The sequence below is a fragment of the Cervus canadensis genome, chromosome 1 (assembly GCF_019320065.1).
Source record: "Cervus canadensis isolate Bull #8, Minnesota chromosome 1, ASM1932006v1, whole genome shotgun sequence".
Classification (NCBI taxonomy): domain Eukaryota; kingdom Metazoa; phylum Chordata; class Mammalia; order Artiodactyla; family Cervidae; genus Cervus; species Cervus canadensis.
This window is the reverse complement of record NC_057386.1, coordinates 117878338-117900244: the sequence shown is the minus strand read 5'-3', so window position 1 is coordinate 117900244 and position 21907 is coordinate 117878338. Positions and strand designations below refer to the sequence as shown.

The 21907-nt window shown below is 37.0% G+C and overlaps 1 protein-coding gene across 1 annotated transcript in view; it reads left to right on the top strand.

Moving 5' to 3' along the window:
• The window catches only part of NAA25 (N-alpha-acetyltransferase 25, NatB auxiliary subunit), a 64544-nt gene that overhangs the window by 22560 nt on the left and 20077 nt on the right, over nt 1–21907 (top strand). The window contains exons 9-15 of the mRNA XM_043439273.1: nt 491–580; nt 1657–1826; nt 3952–4064; nt 11450–11657; nt 12788–12877; nt 16906–17086; nt 17744–17843. Coding sequence (XP_043295208.1) covers nt 491–580; nt 1657–1826; nt 3952–4064; nt 11450–11657; nt 12788–12877; nt 16906–17086; nt 17744–17843 — 952 coding nt within the window. The remainder of the gene's footprint in view (nt 1–490; nt 581–1656; nt 1827–3951; nt 4065–11449; nt 11658–12787; nt 12878–16905; nt 17087–17743; nt 17844–21907) is intronic.

Below are 21907 nucleotides of genomic sequence, written 5' to 3'. Positions count from 1 at the left end.
TTTGGACTATATCTTTCGAGATTTCTGGGCATAAAGTGAAGTCCTTTAGTTGTGTGTCCTGGATACTTTTTAAAAGTTTTTGATGAGCCTTCATCTTACAGTAAAGAGGTATAGTGAAACTTTTGCCACCAGGATGCTGAGTATTCAGAATGAATGCTGAAATTTCATTAATTTGTCAAACTAAGTGTTGGTCTCCCCCCAGCCCACCTAGGAAGCAGTAATGTGGTGGGTTTTCTATCAAGAATATTAGTTTTTTAGACCTGGTCATTTTATTGAAGGAAAGAATAGCTTCTTAGAAGTGTTTGACTTTGAAAATACCTTTGGAGTTGCTGCCCTTTTAGGGCTGTAGAAGAAACCCAGAGGGAAGATTGGATTTCTCCTAATGAAGACTAAAATATCACTTAGAAAATAAGTTGAGTATCATGGTTCCTCAGGCAGATTTGTCACAACTTGGGTTTAATCCTGTGTGCACCATTCAATCTGATTTTAGCTCAGATGACTGGCAGTTCTATCTGACTTATTTCGATTCTGTCTTTCGACTGATTGAAGAGGCCTGGACTCCTCCTGCTGAAGGTGAACAGTAAGTTGTCTTCTTTCCTGAATTACAGCACTTTTTAATATGTTGTAGCAAAAAGATTTCCTTATAAGCCTAATTGAATTCTCTGTTTCAATAATGTATCCCTTTCAAAGAAAAATTTTTTTTTCCATTTTAAAATTTTAAAATAAACACATGTCCATTGTAAAAATCCTAAATTAGGACAGAAACTGTGGTGTGAAAAATGTTAGTTCCTAGTTACCCTGTCATCCCAGGATGGTTTTTTTCCCAGTTTTATTGAGATACGATTGACAGAAGTTACTCTTGATAATAGTTTGATATCTTCCAGATTTATTTGAAAAAGACTTTGGTGTCTTTTTTTTCAAATTTATTTATATTATGCATATACTAACATAACTATTCTTATTTAACATAAAAATGAAATTGTTTTAGATGTAATGATTTACAACTTGGTATTCTCCCACCTTAAAATGTATCTTGGGCGTCTTTCCATATATAATAAACACAGATTTGATTAATTCTTTTTAGTGACTTAAGAGAACTCCATTTTAAAAAGATATAAAATTCATTTAATCTGCCTTCTGTTGATGGGTACTTGTATTGTTGCTGATTGCTGTTTTGGGGGCTGTTACAGACAGTATTCATAAATAGGATCTTTTAAAAAAGTGAATAAGGAAATAGGATTCATGATAACCAATTATGAACTGATGCTTACTTTATAATATTAGCTAAGTCTCTAATTTTTCTCAGCCTCATTTTCTTAGCACTAAAATTTACTTATATTTTAAATTAGGTAATATTTCATATATGCAAAATATATAAATAATGTTTTTTTAAGAAAACAGTAGAGGTGGTTAGTCTCTGTAATAATCAGATGCCAGAACTGGGAGGAATCATGTGTCATATTAACCGTCAGAATATGCTCATAGCTTTTATTCTCATTTGTATTGTTTTATTGTTATCAGATACTTTGTATTTTTAATTTGTTTCTTTTTTTTTTTTTTTTTAATTTGTTTCTTGATATCAGTTTGGCTTGACTTGTAAGTTTTGGCACAAAACAACAGAGGCACAAAATACCTTTTTCATGTGTTTATACCCAGCTCTTTAGAAGGAGAAGTACATTATTCTGCAGAAGAAGCTGTGAGGTTTATAGAAGATCGGATAACAGAAGAATCTAAAAATTCTCGCCATCTCCGAGGACCACATCTAGCTAAACTGGAGCTGATTAGACGTTTACGACGTCAAGGTTTTAATGATGAGTACAAACTGGGTAAGAAGCTGTAATAATATTTGGGAACCATGGAGATGGGATAGGGACACACTCAGTACCCAAGGGCAGTATCTGTTCTCTGAGGCCTACAGTGATAAAGTTGTGTTTTGCGAAGCAAATGTCTTCATAACCTGAAAAGACTTACTGATGAATGAATCACTAATAAAATTAGGCCTCAGTCACACATGCAACTTGGCTTAACTTTAACATTTCTCTCTATGCCATCAGAGTCTTTGTCAGGCATTCTTTTGCTGACCTGACAATAATATCAAAATCAATTTCAAAGTAAAATAGTTAGTTCTGTAAAAGTTCCAGGATTTCAATAAATGAATGAATGAATTTCTTGAAAATCTGTTCTAAGCACTCACAAAACTATTGACAAAATAACTTCTGGCCAAGTTAGAGCAGTTAACAGTTGAGGAGAAAATTTATAAGGATAATGACAAGATGGGAGAAAAGAATGATTTGGATAGTAGAGTATTAAGAGAGACCTTCAGGAAATTTGATGAAGCGCTTAGATGTTTTTGTAAAATGGTTCTTGTTGAGTTTACTGCACAAGATGTGAATGTGGTCATATTGTACTAGTTCACAGTTTGATGGGGAAAAAGCACTATTCCCAGCCCCAAACAGCTCATATTAAGAATTAGAATTAGCTTTAGTTTTAATTATATCCTAAATTTTGTTAGGTTTAGGATCGTGAACTTTAGAAACATTTTCAGTTTTTTTTTTTTTTTTTTAAGATAAAGCTCCAAAGAACCTTTCCCCTCCCCCGCCACCTCATTCATCATTATAGAAATTTGGTTCTCATTAAAACTTGATTAACTTTAAGAGGGTTTTTTTAGGGACCAGTTGTCTTCAGATGACGAGCACTTCTCAACACCTAAAACCTATCCTAGAACATCTCTGTCCCTTCTAATCATGTAATCAGTGTTCTCTGAAGTTTATTCTAAAATTAACTGGCTATCTCTGTCATTCTGTATGTCGATTATTCACAGCCAGTTTTGAATTCCATGTTGACTTCTTTGCGTCTACCTCAGTCACTGTAGTTTGTTTATTCCTGAATTGCAAATGAAAATTTTTCACGTGACTTTCAGCAAAATATTGTTAAAATATATTTCAAAGAATTGGATTTTTTCAGATTTCCTTGGTGGTCCAGTGGTTAGGACTCTGTGCTTCCACTGCAGGGGACCTGGGTTTAATCCCAAGTTGAGGAAGTAGGATCCCACAAGCTGCATGGTGCAGCCAAAAAAAAATTGCTTTCTTTCCAAAGCTGGAAGGAAAACTATTTGGATCTGCTTTCACACTTGCTATTATATTCATCCCCTATCTTCCTCTTCCCTCTCACCAACCTGAATCTTACAAATTGGATTTGTCTAATCTCCACACACAGAAGAAGTTTTTGTCTTTTTCTTACCAGTGAGTGATTCTTAGTCTCTTTTGGATCACAGAGACCTGTGAGAATCTGATTAAAGCTGTGGGATCTCCATTCCTAGGAACAGAGAAGGAACTGAGACCTGAAATCTTACAGAGATCTTAATAAAAGCCTCTGCTTCCTAAGTCTAGTTCAGTTTGAGAGCACTCTACTTTTATTATTTTCATTTTTAATTTGAGGAAAAATAAAATGAGCTGGCAGCTTTCTGCATACCCAGGTTTAAATTTTACATTGTGACTTGGGAGTTATTGGCCCATGGCTCTTCCCATCGACTTTCTCTTCTGTTGGTGTGCCTGTTAACAAACATTATCTTTCATTCAGTTAACATTTATTTAATATTTGTTAAGTAGTTCAAGAACTGGAGAAAAGCATGTTTGTTTAATGCTTGCATATAGACTCAAGTATTTAAACTTTAATGAAAACTTTTTAACTATTTAAACTTCATTTGAATGCAAAACTTCACATTTCCTCAGTGTAATAACTGAGTTGGTAAGATTCAACTTCTTTTTCCAGTATTCGTTTATTTTTAAACGAGCAAGCCATCTTCCAGCCCTCATTGTCATCCTCATTCTCATTGAAGCAAAATTTTTATTTAATTGAAATAAATGTTTCTCAAATCAGACTTATCACTTAAATTAGAAATTTCTTTAGTCCATGTATTATTTAGTGATATTTTACCCTCCTCTCTCTTAGGTGATCCAGAGGAATTAATGTTCCAGTATTTTAAAAAGTTTGGGGATAAACCTTGTTGTTTCACAGACCTCAAGGTGTTTGTTGACCTCTTGCCTGCTACACAGTGTACAAAAGTAAGTAGGGTTCTGTTGGTTACCTGTATTTATTGTAACTAATGAAGAGTTCATGTTTCTTTTCTAAAATGGCTGAAAGTAGTGAACATGAGATTATCAAGATATTGCTCTATCAAGCCAAGTAGTCTAGGTGCTATCAGATTTAAGGCATAATTTCTTGTAAAGCTGAGCCTCAGTGAGAATAAGCCCCTGGTAGGTGATTGAATTCTCCTGTTCTCTGTGTGTATATGTGTGTGTGTGTATAGAGAGAGAAATGCAGTTGTAAGAGAAATAATACAGAGAGATCTGTATGTCTTTCACCCATTTTGCCTAATGGTGAGATCTAGCATAACTGGTGTAATACCATTATTAGGAAATTGGCATTGATAAAATCCACTGACCTTATTCAGATTTCACCAGTTTTACGTGCATTCATTTGTGTGTATATGTGTGGTGTGTTTGTGTGTGTAGTGCATGTGGATTCATGTGGCCGCTGTGTAGACAAGATGCATAGTAGTTCTGCCACCAGAGTGCCCCTGTGCTGCCTGCCCTTTTCTGCCCACAGCCACCTCCCTGTATCTCCTCCTTTACCCATCCCTCTCCCTTAGCAGCTGCTAATATGTTTTCTTTTTCCACAGTCTTTTCATTTTAAGAATGTTATATGATGGAATCATATTGTATATAACTTTCGTTACTCAGTGTAATTCCCTGGAGTTCATCTGTGTTGTTACATGTGCCATGTTCATTGCTGGTACAGCAGTATTATTCTGAATAATATTCCTTGATGTGGATGTACCACAAATTTCTTTAACTTGTTGAAGAACATGTAGGTGTCTCTGGTTTTAGGCTATTACAAATAGAGCTGCTGTGAACATTTGCATGCAGGTTTTTTATGTGAACCTAAGTCTTCATTTCTCTGAGAAAATGCGCAAGAGTTCAGCTGTGGGGTCTTACGGTAGCTGCATGTTTAGCTTTTTAAAGAAAAGGCTGAACTTTTCCACAGTGACTAGGTCTTTTAAATTCCTGTTAGCTATGTATGAGTCATCTGGTTTTTCAGCATCCTCATCAACATTAGGTGTTATCTCAGTTTTTTATTTTTGCCATTCTAGTAAATATGTAGTGATGTTTCATTATGGTTTTAATGTGCGTTTCCCTAATGGTTAATATTGTTAAACATTTTTTCATGTGCTGGTTTGCCATCTGTATTTTCTCCTCAGTGAAATGTGTGTTATTATCTTTTGCTCATTTTCTAATTGATTTTTTTTTTTTTTTTTTTTTACTGTTGAAGTCGCTCAGTTGTGTCCAACTCTTTGTGACCCCATGGATTATAGCCTACTAGGTTCCTCTGTCCATGGGATTTTCCAGGCAAGAGTACTGGAGTGGGTTGCCATTTCCTTCTCCAGGGGATCTTCCCGACCCAGGGATCAAACCCACGTCTCCTGCATTGTAGGCAGATGCTTTACCGTCTGAGCCACCAGGGATTTTTACTGTTGAGTTTTGAGAATTCTTTAGATATTCTGGATATAAGTCCTTTGTCAGATATGTGATTTCAAATATTTTTTTCCCAGACTATATCTTGTCTTTTCATCCTCTTAACAGGATCCTTTGCAGAGCAAAGTTGTGTTTTTGCCTATGTCATGGGACTTGCAGGATCTTAGCTCCCTGTCTGGGGGTCAAACCTCAGCAGTGAAAGCACTGAGTCCTAGCCAGTGGACCACCAGGAAATCCCCATACTTTAAAATTTTAAAGTTTGATGAAGTCCAGTGGACTTTCCTTTTAATGTCTTGTCTCTGATTTTTCAAAACTGTAGCAGTTAATTGCTGATTTTGTCAAAACATGATTTATTCTTGCTGAAGCAGTCTGGAACTCAAATCTTAGGGATTTTTAAAAAATAAACCTTGAAACCCAAATAGACATTTCTCTGAAGAAGACATGCAGTTGGCCAACAGGCACATGAAAAGATATACAACATCACTAATTATTAGAGAAATGCAAATCAAAGCTACAGTGAAGTATCACCTCATACCAGTCAGAATGGCCTTCAACAAAAAGTCTGCCAAAAAAAAAAAGTCTGCAAATAATAAATGCTAGAGAGGGTATGGAGAAAAAGGAACCCTCCTATACTGTTGGTGGGGGTGTAAATTTGTGCAGCCACTGTGGAAAACAGTATGGAAGTTCCTTAAATAATTGAAAATAGAACTACCGTGTGATCCAGCAATCCTACTCCTGGGCATATAGCCAGAAAAGATGAAAACTCTAATTTGAAAAGATAACATGCATCCCAGTGTTCATAGCAGCACTGTTTATAGTAGTAAAGACAAGAAGGCAACCTAAGTATTCATCAGCATATAACTGTGTAAAGAAGATACGGTACATGTATATCTATGTCTATATGCACACACATATATACTTACATTGTTTAGTTGCTAACTCATGTCGACTCTCTTGCACCCCTATGGACTGTAGCCCACCAGCCTCCTCTGTCCATGGGATTTCCCAGGCAAGAATACTGGAGTGGGTTGCCGTTTCCTTCTCCAGGGAATCTTCCAACCCAGGGATTGAACTCACATATCCTGCATTGGCAGGCGGATTCTTTACTATTGCACCACCAGGGAATCCCTTACATACATACATCGTAAACATACACACACATGAAATCAGATATTAGCTATAAAAAAGAATGAAGTGTTGCCATTTGCAGCATAGATGGACCTAGAGGTTATCATACTAAACAAAGTAAGTCAAAGACAAATATATCACTTATATGTGGACTCTAAAAAATAATACAAATGAACTTATTTACAAAACAGAAACAGACTCACAGATGTAGAAAGCAAAATTACGGTTACCAAAGGGGAACAAGGGGGGATGGGATAAATTAGGAGTATGGTATTAACAGATACACACACTACTATATATAAAATAGATAAAAAGCACAGGAAACTGGATTCAATATCTTATAAAAACCTATAATGTAAAAGAATCTAAAAAAAAATATAGCTAAGTCACTTTTCTGTATATCTGAGACTAATACAATATTGTAGCAACTATACTTCAATAAAATTAAAGAATAAAAACCCTTAATTTTGCAATAACTACATTTATAGGAAAGTTGTAAATATAGTAAAGAAAGTTACACTATACCCTTCACCTAGCTTTCCCCAATGTTAACATCTTAAAAACAGTGGTACATTTGTCAGAACTAAACTGATACATTACTGTTAATTGGCCTTTAGACTTTATTTGTATTTCTGTAGCTCTTCCATTAGTGTCCTTTATCTCTTCAGGGATCTAAGCCTGGGTACCATATTGTGGTTAATTGTCAACTATCAGGATTTTTTTTCATGTGATTAAATCAGTGTGAATCAATTACATGCTGAAGTGGCGAACCTTATCTTTAGACTCCTCATCCGCAGCAACGTGTATTGGATCAGATTATTCACCCATTAATGAGAATTTCATACCTTTTTGCATATTAAAGGTTTTTAAGCGTTTAGCCCCGAGTATCCTTGGGTAATGGGCAGTTGGAGTACTCTACCAGTTGGAAGAAGAGTGTGCCCAAGGTAGGATAGAGCACTATATAAAGAAATAACTAGTGTCTGTCAAGAAAGTCTGTGACCTTTGGTCAGCTTTACTTATGAAAAGCTCTTAATTAGTGGAGGTTGGAAGTCTTCCTGTCACAGGGCTCCCACCATCTATCCTCCCAGAAAGCCTCTGTCACCCATGTGGAATGAGTGAAGCTCTGGGGGTGCGGTGGTGATGACCGCAGCGTTTGTCTTGTGGTCGCACCCTTGGTCCACCTGCGCTCAGTGTGCTGGCGGGCTTGAGGCCACACATCCAGGGCAGATGCGGCAGTGCTTTCCCGAACTGCTCAGTAGCCAGTGTTCTCTGTTGGATTCTGGAACGACTGCCACCATTCACTTTGGTTTGGAAAAGGTTATTCTTGGAGTGCTGTTAAGCTCAAACTAAGCTTTAGAAGTTTTCTAGATAAATTGTAATATATCCAGAAAAGGAGGTTCTGGGTTATACTTGAAAACCTTTGAGAAATAGTTGATTGGAAGAGAGATGTTTGGTCTGGTGCTGACAGTACTTTATTTCTCCTAATTTGAAAAGCTCTCCTGTAGAAGAGGAATAAGAACAGGGACCAGCAAGAAGTTGTTGCAGGGAATCAAGAATTTGGCTCAGTGAGAAAAAGATCTTTTATATAGTCACAGTTCTCTAAAAATGCAGCGTGTGAGTTTCATGCTCCTGGAGGGATTAAAGCAGAAAATAGAACCATGTGGGAGAGAGAGATTCGTTCAGTAAGTGGCACCCATGTTATGTGCTGAGTGCTAAGGTAGGGAACAATTGACCATGCTTCATAGTGCTTACCATCTTGTAAGTTAAAGCATCAAATGATGGGAATGCATTAGAGGAGTGCTTACATCTCATTAAGTTGAGATTCATACAAGTTTGCTAGCACCGTTTTGGAACCAGAAGCTCTACTTTATCGACATAAAATCTTAGGTGTGAAAATCTTAGGTCACCTCTGTGGCCCCATATAGTAATCTACTGGGAAGAACCCTCTAGAAATAGCGAAATACTAGCAGTGTTGAGGTGGTCATTGTTCAGTGAGACAAAGGGTTGAAAGCTATTGCAGTGAGTTTTGTAGTCCTGTGTAAACTTTTTAATTGAGAGGGGCAATTTTGCTGCCACAACTTTTTAAATGCAGGATGACTTCAGTAGCTAAAAATTCTGCCGCTCAGCAGTATGTTTGTTAGAGGATTGTGGACTCTCCAAGTAAGGCTCACACTGAGAACTGCTGTCCCACTGAATTAGGAGACACGTTCTAAAATGGGACTGGCCCCTGAGAATGGACCATACAGTTCAGTTATCCCAAAGTGTCTCACCTCTGGTGACATTTTTATATTTTGTTTACTTTGTCCTGGGATTTTAAGTTAACAATAAAATAGTTCCAGTTTTTAAAGAAGCTTTTTGTATAGCAGTAAAACTGTAAAGACTAGAACAGAAAATGAACATATTGTTTTATGACAAAACCTGTTGGAAGGCCTTAATAATAAACATAACTAGATATATAAAATGGTTTACAAGAAATATAAAATGGCTTACAAGAATGGAAGAGCTGGCAATAAAAATTATTTGGGCATTTAATAAAAAACACGAAAACTAATGCCACAGAGTTTTTGTTACAGATGTGGTTATCTGATCATAATAAAGTTAAAATTCATACAATTGTAGAGAAATTGAAGCAAAGTTATGACAGATGTGAAACTGCCTGATGACTAGAAATTTTAATTTTTATTTGTATCTAAAAATTACATGTATAAAATTGAAGTCAAATGGTACTACAAGGCTTATCTTGAAAAACAATTGCAGCTCTTTGCCTTCTCCAGCCCTAGTTCTGGCTCTGTGCAGACAAATTACTTTCAACTCTTAACTGTTTCTTTTGTTATTTAACACTGTATTTCTAAATTTTACGCTCATATAGTTCTTTATTTTTATGGTTACAGTCTTCATCTGTTGGTATCCTATTGTCTGTGTGTGTTTAGTTGCTAAGTCATGTCCGATTCTTTGCAACGCCATGGATTGTAGCCCACCACACTCCTCTGTCCATGGGATCCTACTGTGGAAAGCAATAATTTCATTTCTAACATCCTACTCCTTCCCTTACATACTTTCCCCTCAATATAGTATAGTCATTATTCAGTGTTTATATTTTTATAACTAAATAATCACAGCTGAGCCATTTTATATATGGAGATAATAGCTTTTTTACACAACTTTCTTTCTTGTTTTTGTTTTTTGTTCATTTCACCCCAGTCAGTCTGACAGAACCATGAACGTTTGAAACTCCTCTTAGGGGGTTGTCTGAAATGTGAGGTTAACAGATCTGTTCCTGTCTCCCCTTGAGTCTACAGTGTCTGTGGTTCAGCTTCTCCTGGGGATGAAGGAAAATGCTGACTTCTACTGGGTTTAGGAATTCACTCAGTGACCTTGGGAGGGATCTAACTTTTTAGAATTTAGCAGATTCTCCTGTTGAAGTTCCACCAGCACTTCAGCTTTCAGACATACTTCCTGCCTTTAATTTCTGAGTCTTCCAAGGCTCCGCAGCTAGAAGAGGCTTGCTGCTTATTGGTGGCCTCCCTGTTGCATACTGCTGGATTCCAGCATTCTTGACTGCATACATTGGTTATTACCTACCGCCTGCCCTTGTGTCTTTTATCTTTTGAAATCTTGTTAATGCTTTTTACTCGCTGTCATCTCTTCACATTTCACATGTTCTTGATCCTTATGAGTCCTTTTTTGTTCTTCACTGTCGTCTTCATAGGATCTTGGAAGGGAGTGAAAATAGCCTGTGTTTAATGTGTAGTTGGAACTTTTTTTTTCTTTAAAATGTATTAATTTTGGATCATAAAATATAGGGAAGACACAAAATATAGTGACCCCTTGACTGCATTTCTCTTCCATAAATACCTCTTAGAGCCCCAGGCTTGTGCTGCTCAAGCATTCCCTCACATCCTGACAGCTGCAAAGTATAGCATCCAAGCATGTGTGACGTGTAAACAGGCACCGTGACTGCAGTGTAGGGGTCCCTTCCAGTTAAGTCTTCTAACTCACTTTTGCCAGTATTGCAACTGAACTGGTTGTGGAACTCACATTTTAAAAAATTTATTCCATATTTAGAGAATTAAACATTTTAATACAAGATGTTACCATAGGGATGGAATTTCCTAGTCCAGTGGTTAGGACTCTGATTCCACTGCAGGGGACCACAGGTTTGATACCTGGTCAGGGAACTAAAATGTTGCATGTCACACAGCGTGGCCAAAAAAAAAAAAAAGGTGTTACCATTGGAAAAACTGGATGAAGGGTACACAGGATCTGTGTTATTTCTTACAACTTCATGCAAATCTATAATTATATCAAAATTAAAGCTTTAATCAAAAAAACAATTTAAGGCTATTGACATTCCCTTCAGTGTATAATGTTTCCTTTAAGAATTTATTTGTAGTATAATAGAGTGTTTGTTTTAGGGTAATTGTTCTTTTTTACAGTCTTCCTAAATAAACTTTTTCATTACGACATTGTATATTATGATAATGCATTGTAATTTAAGAAACATTTCCAGTTCTTTACATCTTTTAGTGCTTACTGCATGGTGTTAGCATTAACACTTTTGACCAAGTAGTGATTGTTTCACACGTGCCTGTTTCACTGGAGTTTCACCAGCATGTGTGCTGTTAGAAGTGTTTTGTTGGCAATTTTGGTAGATAGAAAATGGAGTTTTAATTTGTATTTCTCCTTGATGTCTTTTTCTAGACCATTTCGGTATTTGTTAATTGTGACCTACTAAAGATGAGTTCAATTTTGAGACCTGTACTTTTTTTTTTCTTTCAACTTTGCAGTTTATTAATCAGTTACTTGGAGTGGTTCCCTTGTCAACACCAACAGAGGATAAGTTGGCGCTGCCTGCCGACATCAGAGCTCTGCAGCGACATTTGTGTGTGGTGCAGCTGACGAGGCTGCTCGGCTTGTACCACACGATGGATAAGAGCCAGAAGCTGGGTGTGGTCAGAGAGCTGATGTTAAGGTACCAGCACGGCCTGGAATTTGGTGAGCAGCCTTTCAAAGTGTTCAGTAGTTCCCTGCTCTGCTAAGACTTAGAAGTCAGGTTTTTTTTTTTAATGTCTGTATACTTTTTTTTTTAAATTGGAGGCTAATTACTCATAGCGCACTGTTTTAATGCTTTTGGCAAGAAAAATATTTTATCAAGTGGGAACACTATCCAAGTAATAAAATGCAAAGCCTTTCTTAAGCTTGGAGTTTTAAAAAATTTTAATAGGCCCCAGATAGCCATATTCTTCCTGAGCTGGCGAGCCAACTTTTCATCACATTGGGACTCAGATGAATTGCAGAGTTTATGATAATTGTCACATTTTCTGCTTTGTAGGCCTTAATATTCTTAATATATAGACTATGTAAATGAACCGGCGAAGGCACTGGCGACCCACTCCAGTACTCTTGCCTGGAGGGTCCCATGGATGGAGGAACCTGGTGGGCTGCAGTCCATGGGGTCGCTAAGGGTCAGATACGACTGAGCGACTTCACTTTCACTTTTCACCTTCATGCATTGGAGAAGGAAATGGCAACCCACTCCAGTGTTCTTGCCTGGAGAATCCCAGGAACGGGGGGAGCCTGGTGGGCTGCCGTCTATGGGGTTGCAACAGAGTCGGACACAACTGACGTGACTTAGCAGCAGCATGTAAATGAACAAAAAGAATGTTGTAAATTGTAAGGTATATATGTAGTTTAGAAGTAGATGATGTTCAAATTGCTTAGATATGTGTAATAAAATATAAATTATCTAAGTGGATGATGTTAGTATTTCTCTAACTGTATTCTAAAAAATTAGGTGATGTAATGAGCATTTTACATTAGTTGTACATAGCTCTTGATGTCTGTTCTTTTCTTTACTTGAAACCTTTCACATCTTGCTGCTCTCCTTTGAGGACTGTTTGGAGTACCACCTCTGTTCTGAAAGCCTTTTGCTCCAGCTGAGTGTAGTCTCACCTTTTTTTGACTTTTAATTCATGGCTTATATTTTCTTCTGGTATTTACTCCATTCTTAATAGTTTCTTTTACCCTTCTTCCTGCTGTCTTTTTCTTGCTTTACATAACTCTTTGGGGATAATAATCATTGAACAAATCTTAAAATACAGATACGATTTTTTTCCCCCCTATAGGGAAATCCTGTTTGAAAACCGAATTGCAATTTTCAGACTATTACTGTCTCCTTGCTGTCCATGTGCTTATTGATGTATGGAGAGAAACAGGTAAAAAGCAGTGATTTCAGTTTAACTTTATTTATTTTTACTCTTTGGGTTTTTTTTTTTTTTTTTAAAGCATACTCTTTGTTTTTATTGATTATAAATCCTTAGACTAATTACATAATCTGAGACTTTGATTTATGCTTTTAGGTTTTTCTTCTTGCCTTTCTCCAGGGTGCTTCTAGAAGAACCCAAGTCTCCAAGTATCCTCTGTATATTCAGGATAATCTTAAATTAGTGGATATCTGTTCTGTTTTAAAATGTTTCTGAATAGTGAGTAAACAGCCTATTGCAAAGTTACAATAATTAAAATGCAGAGAAACTGATTTAGAGATAGATGTATGAATCTATGGAATGAAATAGCCGTTTTTGTTCATTTAAAATTACATACAGACGTATACTTTTTTTTGGAATATAGTTCAGAGTAACCCATTTAAGACAAGAATAGACTACCTGGTAAAGGAAATATGAATCATTGAGTAAGAGAAGGACGATTCAGCAGATGGTTCAGCCTTTTCTTTAGGTCTCATGCTCTGACGTTTTCTCTTATTAGCAGTTTTTGAGAAAAAATAGCTACTTACTGCATTATTATTAATGAAAATAAACTACAGAAGAAACGGGGCTGGGGAGACAATGGTATGTGCAGACACAACCCTGTTCTTGTGGGTCATTTCACCAAGCACTCAATTCTGATGTCCTCCTCATGATTAAAATCCTTCAGAGATGCCCTGTTTTCTTGAGGATAAAGGTCAGCCTTGTTAGGATGGTTTACAATGCTCTCTAATCTGGCTTTTGCCTACATCTCCAGATTCTTAAGTACTTAAAGCCCTAAATCTACTTTTTTATTGTTGCTGTTTCTGTCACTGAACATCACGTTGCCTCTCTTTGAAATAACTGTCTCACCTCCTTCGTCTAACTTTTACTCAAAGAGTGCCTCTGACAAGTCTGTCTTGATGTCACCCCTTTCCTCATTGCAGATTTTATGCCCTTTCTGAACTTTTGTAGGACATTGTATATACCCATATGATGCTTGTTATACTGTGTTCTACTGGAGGTGGGGATGAAATTCTTTTCATCAGAGTACTTGCTATCAGGAGCCCCAGATTCAGGAGGTTGCATAGAGTTGTAAAAGTCATCTTAATGTAAAAACCATAATGAACTGATTACTTAGTAATTTGGTCTCTACTCAGATACCCTTCCCCACTTATTCGTAGCATCTGTTCTTGCTCATAATGACATGGTTTTGCTAATCTCTTGGTTTTGGAGCAAGATATCTGACCGTATAATAATAATAACACTTGACACTTGTTGATCATCAGGCACTTGAAAGTACTTTATATGAATTAGCTAATTTTAAACCTTGTTAACAATACAGTTCAAATTGTTACAGTTTTACAGATAAGGGAAATACAGGGCAGAGAAATAAAGAAGGTAGGTTGTCAAAAAATCATACAGTGCAAATACATGGGAAGTTACAGATATTATAGATGCAAGGTTTCTTTCTTTTTTTTTAGGATTTTCGATTCTTTTTTCCTTTTTCTTTTTTTGGTTTCTTGAAGTCAATGGAAGTGATTCTGAATGTTCCAGTTGTAGACATAGTCATTGTTCAAGGTGGATCTGATAAAAATTAGAAATGTTATAGAGGGACTTCCCTGGTGGCCCAATGGCTAAGACTCCACGTTCCCAATGCAGGGGACCTGGGTTCCATCCCTGGTCAAGGAACTAGATCCCACACGCCGCAACTAGAAGATCCTACATACCATAACCAAGACCATAGATCCTGCATGTCACAACTAAGACCTGGCACAGTCAAATACATAAATAGATTAAATAAAAAAAAAAAGAAATGTACAGAAAATTGGGAGGATGTCTAGAGAGACTGATTTGAATGTGAAAGGATTAAGAAGAGCACTTTAAGATTAAATTGATGATGCTCTCAAACACTTATTCAGGGACTTCTCTGGTGGTCCAGTGATTAAGACTTCACCTAATGTAGGGATGCAGGTTGGATTCCTCGTCAGGGAGCTAAGATTCCACATGCATGGGACCAAAGAAACCAAAGCATAAAAACAGAAGCAATATTGTAACAGATTCAGTAAAGACTCTTTATGATTCTGCTACACAAATGAAATGAGGCATGAAGGATATAATTTTACCCCCCTCTAGTTTTACTGGGATATAATAGATATGTTACATTGTGTTACTTTAAGGTATACTATATGATAATGTGTTGCAAAATGATTACCACAGTGAGTTTAGTTAAAGTTCATCACCTCACATAGCTACTCCTGTTGTGATGAGCATCTACTCTTAGCAACTTTCAAATAAACAATATAGTGTTGTTAACTGTAGTCACCATGCTATACATTATATCCTCAGAACTTAATGTATTTTATACTGTTTTTTTTAACCTTTTTGTTATATTATAAAATTTAATTAGAAAAATTCTGTCCCCCAAAATCCTCATCAACCCTTGATGTTCTTTGATTTGGTGAAGAATTTTAGAGTGTTGCAGTTATATTCTAAACTTTGCAAAATAAAATAGGATGATAAATGTCTTCATAATGTTGGGTGTAATAGTTCAGAAGTGTAAGTTAAACCTGTTTTTTTTTGCTATTTACTTTGAAATTTTGTTTCCATTTAAAAGAGATCATTAAGAAGTTAAAAAAAACTCCGTTATGGTTATCCTTGAATATCATTGGATTTAAAAAATTTATCTGTAATTGTCCAACTGTCTCTTCTGCTCAATTCTGAACTTGTTGAGGCCAGCAACCACCTATGACTCTTATCTCTGGGTCTTATATCTAGTGTTACTGCAGAGTTTAGGTCACTGAGTGTTGAATTAAATAAAATTATGATTGTAAAGACCAGTTAGCAGCATGAGAAAACACAAAATTGGATGTATGCTGTGATTACTACTGTGTAAAAGTAATTATAGCAAAAGCAATACATTAATCATAGTGGTAGTTTGAGTAGGTCTTGGATAGTTTACATAGTTTGGGTAGGATTATAGATGATATTTACTTAAAAACCCCAATTTTGGGTTATATTTTGTTTCTTTTCTCTTGGGAAAAAAAGCATATAAAACATAATCTCAAAAGCTCAGTGCTTGAAGCTTTTCATTTTAGATGTTTTTTTCCTAAACAAAAGTAGCTGGAAAATGGTATATTTTAATCTCAGTTTTCCAGCTTCCTAAAGACACTAACATTTTTGCATATTTCCTTCTTTGTGAATGCTCTATATACTTGAGATGAACTCTTCATACTCATTTGAATTCTGTATGTTTTACTGGTTATTACTGTTTAATTGTTTTTTTTTTTTTTTGCTATTAAAAATTCCTTGTTAATGTCAAATGGCTGTATGATATTCCCCTGTGTGGGTATAACTATAGTTTACTGTTCCTCTCTTATTAGTACAATGGATGTCCTTGTATGTAAAACTTTATCTGCATTTCATATTATTTTCTTTAGATAATTTCATAAAAGAGAAATTACTTACCCGTTAAGAATATTGATGTGTGTAACTTTTTGAATTTTGGTACTCCAGAAAAAATGTATCATTTTAGTTTAATTATTAGAGGACAATTTTTTTTTTCAAATATTAGTTGACATCCTATTAGTAGAGTTACATGTGGAAGAAAAATGATGTCTAGAGAAAGCATCTGTCTGGGGTTTTATAGAGAAACCCCTGTACTGGGAAGGTTGGCGGATTCCAGTTCTCCTTCAAAGTCCATCTCTTCTCAGAATCTAGGATTCTGTGAGATTCCAAACTTCTCTTTAAGACCCAGCAACTTAAAGTTGCATCATTTTTGCAGATCTTACCTCAGTTAAGAACTGAGGTAACTATTGAGGGACTGTCTATTCAGGGAAATTCCCTATTTTGCTTTCAGGTGTGTATCTAAAATTTGTTCTGTGCCCCCCAGCCTAATCCTTAAAATAGTGGAGGGGATGACGTCACTAAGTTTTTGTTTTTTACTTTTGAGAACCCCCATTTGCTGTCAAAAACTGGATAATGCTATTATCTTTTGGTTCTAGGTGATGAGACCGCTGTGTGGCAGGCCCTGACTTTGTTGGAAGAGGGACTAACTCACAGCCCTTCCAATGCTCAATTCAAATTGCTGCTTGTTCGAATCTACTGTATGCTGGGGGCGTTTGAACCAGTGGTGGATCTGTACTCCAGCCTTGATGCTAAGCATATCCAGCATGACACCATTGGGTTGGTAGTATATACTCTGAATAATGAGCAGCCAGCTACAGCAGGGTGGGGTCCTCATACATGGAACTCTAGTATTTTAATTTTAGCAGAAACGTTGTTCCTGGTATTATGTTTTGTAGATTAAATAATCACCTGTTATGACCCATTGCAAAGCAGATTTTTATATCTTTCAGCGTTTTGTGATAATTTTAAATTTGTACAATTTAGAAATGGTTAAAAAATTTTTTCCTCAGATTCAAAAGAACAGTTAATGTACTTTGAACTCTTTTTCCTTAGCACACATTATTTTGAAGTCTACCTCTGCCTTGCAATTGAGGTTGAGACTTCTACATTATGCATTGATCTCAGAGATCCTTTGAATTTGTATTTTGATTGTTCTTTGTGGTGAGTCAAGGGTATTTTCTCCATGTCCCATAGAGCTGTTTTAGGAAGACAGCATTGTATAAAACTGAATTAACTTTGCTGTTTTTTAAAAAAAATTTGATTCTGTGAATTACATCATTTCTTTGGCAGAGTTTTTTAAACTTTCCTTATGCCTAGCTATTTGAATAATTTGAAGTGTAGTATTTGATACTAGAGGTGGGTAGTAATTTGAAGTGTAATATTTGATACTAGAGGTGGATAGGTATAACATTTTTTTTTTTCCTTCCGACCTAGTTATCTTTTGACCCGATATGCCGAATCCCTAGGTCAGTATGCTGCTGCATCCCAATCGTGTAACTTCGCACTCAGGTTTTTCCACTCCAACCAGAAAGATGTAAGTGAAAAAAAAAATTTCTTTCTTTTTTTTTTTAATGTTGTCTTGGTCCACTGAATGCACATGATCCAGAGAGCGTCTTCCTTCAAGTCACAAACGCACACGTGAAGGTGCACCGTGCTGTACTTGCCAGGCCTTAGGCCATACCTTCTGGCCAGAGGCTGTTAGGCAGAGGTAGAGAGTTACTCGTGGTTGTTAGAACAGGTGTGTTTAATAGAATCCTTGCAAGTGCATTTAAAAACTGGTTATTAACAGAATAGGAAGTGCCTATTAGGTCTGTCTTTTAATCTCTAAGAGACTTTCTAAGGGTATACTAAATAGCCCGTAAGAGTTTATAGCCTGGGATGCCAAATATGATTTTATAATAGCATTTGTTCTCTGTTACTTTATGGATTTCTGAAGTTTATGACAACTGTGCTCTTTATCGCAGAGAGTACACTTACCTTTTCTTACAATTATAAAATTGACCATTTGAAGGACATTTTAAGAAACTTAAGTCAATAATTTGTATTTTAAAGTGATAATAAATAGGATAGAGTTTTTATGTGCCATAATGAAAGGATGGGATTTGCACCATATTTTTCACTGCAAGCATATATTGTCTCCACTTGTCAGTTAAGCAGAAGTTTTTGTGGGAAAGCCATATGGTCTCTATTAAAATCGAAGGATGCATAACCACTCAGGAGCATACGTGGAGAAAAGACATGCCTCTACAGTGGTCACTACCTGCTTGCTTCTCATGTGCTTCTAAGACTCATCACCTGGAATTTGGCCATGCCTGGTGTCTGCCCATAGTGTTCCATTTTCATGGTCTAACAGCAACAAGGAAGCTGGTTTCTGAGGTTCTTCTTGGCCAGCAGTCATGAAGATTTTTCTAAAAGCCCTTCTGTAACTCTGACTGCTGTGCCTACTTATCTTTCATCTATAATTCTTCATGTGTGTATTAAATAGAAAGCCGGGACAGGACAGAAGCATTTCTGACCACTGGAATATAGGTTTGTTTCTCTTAGCTTGTGATAATTAAATTGTGCTACACTTCAAGGCATGGCCTAGAGGGCTGGTGCAGCACAGAGTGGCGATCTTTGCATTGTCAGTTGGCTTTTAAGCTCTGTCCCTCTTCCCCATGACTCTACTTCCCAACAGTGATCGTGTCTGTTCAAATCTCATTCTGTGCCCTAACTTCTGAGCGGGGAGGAACGCAAGTGGGCACCTGCACTTAAGCATATTGTTCAGAAGCTGCTGGCCTAGCTTTAGGGTCAGAATAGAGTCTCTAGGCCTTGGTTCTGAGATCTCCCAGTCAGGCTAGAAATCGGTGCGTTTTCACTGTGTGTGCAAGTGTCTGTGCTTGCCATTCACCACCTGAGGAAAGACTTGAAAGAAGAGTGTATTTCAAATCTCATTATTCTGACTGTCATTACTGTGTTTCTAAGGGAATAAACATTTGATATCCTGAAGAATCCTTTTTAAAGTTTTGTTTCTCAAATAGCTTTGATGTGGGAGGGGGGGGGTTAATTAAGGGATTAATCTAAGTCTGGAGTTTGGTTTTCCTCCAGTTTTCAAACATCCAGCATTCTGGAGGAACTATATTGTTCATGGATTGGTCAATAAAGGCACATTATTTTATACTAATAAAAATTAAACTTTAATATTTTTTCTCCCCAAAATATATTTTACCCGGTATTGTTTTCAAAACAAACAAACGTAAAATAAAACAACCCAACCGAAAGTACTGTAATAGGGAAAGGAAGTCTCCAGGAGTGATTTCAGAGAGCACATTGTCCTCAGCGGCTTTTGGTATCTTTGTTTGATATTTTCCTGATGGTCATGTGTGGCAGGAGTGACTAATTCACCTGAAAGCATGAGATGCTGAAGATGATAAAAGTAAAGCATTTATGAATCTGGGACTAGAACTCTGCTTGAAATTTATTTGTGTTATTACTAACTAGGAAAACAGCTATTTAATCACATTAAAGTATATAACTGAGGGGGAGGAGAGGGTGAGGACTAGGTCCTGGGGATGAAAGCAAGGCACAATACAGCAAGGCAAACACCTTAAACTGTAGTGCCTAGGCGAAGTCCCAGAATAGGAAAATGGAGACTGTGGTGTGGACTGTTCCCTTTAGGAGTTTGAAGCTAAGAAAGGTCATGGTTGTAGTGTTGTACTGTCTGTGTTAAACCTCCTGAAAGTATTAGAAATACCTCTCTGGAAAGCTAAAGTTCTGTGTTCTACATCTTTTATGCTCAGTAGTATTTGGTATCCCCAGATGATTTTTTGCTTGAGTGACTGATATATTTCAGTTCCCAATTCGTTCTTTGAAAGAACACCTACTCCTTAAAATCCTGAAAAATCTTTGTAAGGCTTTGTGCTGTGGGATTGAAAGTTCTATTTGGAAATCTACATAGGGATTTTCTTTTTGGAAAGGTCATTGTCTGCCGTCATCTTATTTGGAGTAGATTTTTATAATACAAGAATTAAGAGCTTATATTCACATATCTCCAGAAGTAACGTACATATTCATACTTGAAAAAAAAATTGCCTTTAAAAGTCTATGTTTTAGGTATTCACAAATCATTACTCAGAGATTTGATGTCCATGTATTAATATTTTGCTAATTTTCACAGTGACCAGGGTTCATTTCAGGCATCCATATGGGATCCAAATAGCCTCATTGGCGCATAAATGAATAGAAATGGGTACAGACAGCATTCTGTGGTATTTGGAAGTCTTTACCCGTGGCTTCCAGTTTTGCCTGCAGTTCCAGTGAGGCCTTGTTGCTTCCCAGCCAGGGCTTGCTCAGCCTCTGTCCTGTTGGTAGCTGCCCCGGCCCTTCCCGGCTCTGCAGCGACACTGCACTGCAGTGTTAAAGGAGGACTATCTCAGAAACAGAAGCCAGAGAGCTCGGATTGTGTTCAGTCAGTCAGAGGGCTGCGTTCCCTTTTTGTGGCCCCTTATTCTCTTGCCCCCCTTTTTTTTAAGTGGTATTCCATGGCCCACTCAGGAATTAAAAACTTCCTCTGCACTCGTTAAGGCTGAAGTCTTTCCTTTAATCACAGTGTATTTTGCAACTGTAATTAATAAATTTGATTGGAATCACCAGAATAAAATTTCTATCCTGATTAGTCTCTGGATCATATGTTCCTAACCAGCTGCCTTTTCCCGCCCTCCTCGGTCCCCCCCCAAACTATAAGGTCCTATTGCAAGGGCTGATGTTAAACCTTGCTATGTTTTCCAAGCCAGGAGGCCATTGGATAGGCATATGTGTTGAGGGTATCCTGGCCTCTCCTTGATTGGGAGTATCACTATCCCTTAATCAGGCTAGAAGGTACACTTGAGCTTTTTCAGATAGTCCTTCTTTAAACCTGCAGGATCACAAGTAATCTTTTTAATTTTCTTGTGTCCGTCCGTCTTTAATTTCTCCAGATACTGCAGGCAAACAGCTCGCCGAGGTGTCCCATGGGGGTTTAAAAGCCGCATCGAATGCAGTTGAATTAGCGCCCGTGGCGCAATCCCGCGGCCTGAAATGAACCCTGCGAGGCTGTGTATCAGAGGGTATGTTTTGACTATTGGCCTATTTTCCTCCTGGGCAAATTACTCGGTCATAATGGAGATGGGGACAGAGCTGACTGAGGCTGTGCAAAAAGACTACCTTTTCTGTAAAGGATCTTTGGGGCAGACATCAGCTTTGAGCTTAATACTTTCCTTTGCCCGAAAGGGTGCCCTTCTGATTTCTGATCCTGATGGCATAGGCCCATACCCATGAAGTTCTTCCCTGAGATTTCCTTCTGTTGTGCCAGAATTTCTGTTTAGTATCTTGCCTCTGTTCATGTTTCATCTGTATATATGTATTAATCTAATTAAAGCACATGTGTTAAGTGTTCCCTTTATTTACCTGTTTATGGAATTTCTAGCATAGTAGTTTGGATGGACTGGTAACCTGGTTTTTGAATTTTCTGTCTTCAGAATGGATTATGACATGAATTTTTATAGGTCTTTTGTTTGGTGAATTCTATCTTGATGCAATACACGTATGTCCTGTGTTTATTCAGAAGTAAACAAAACCAAG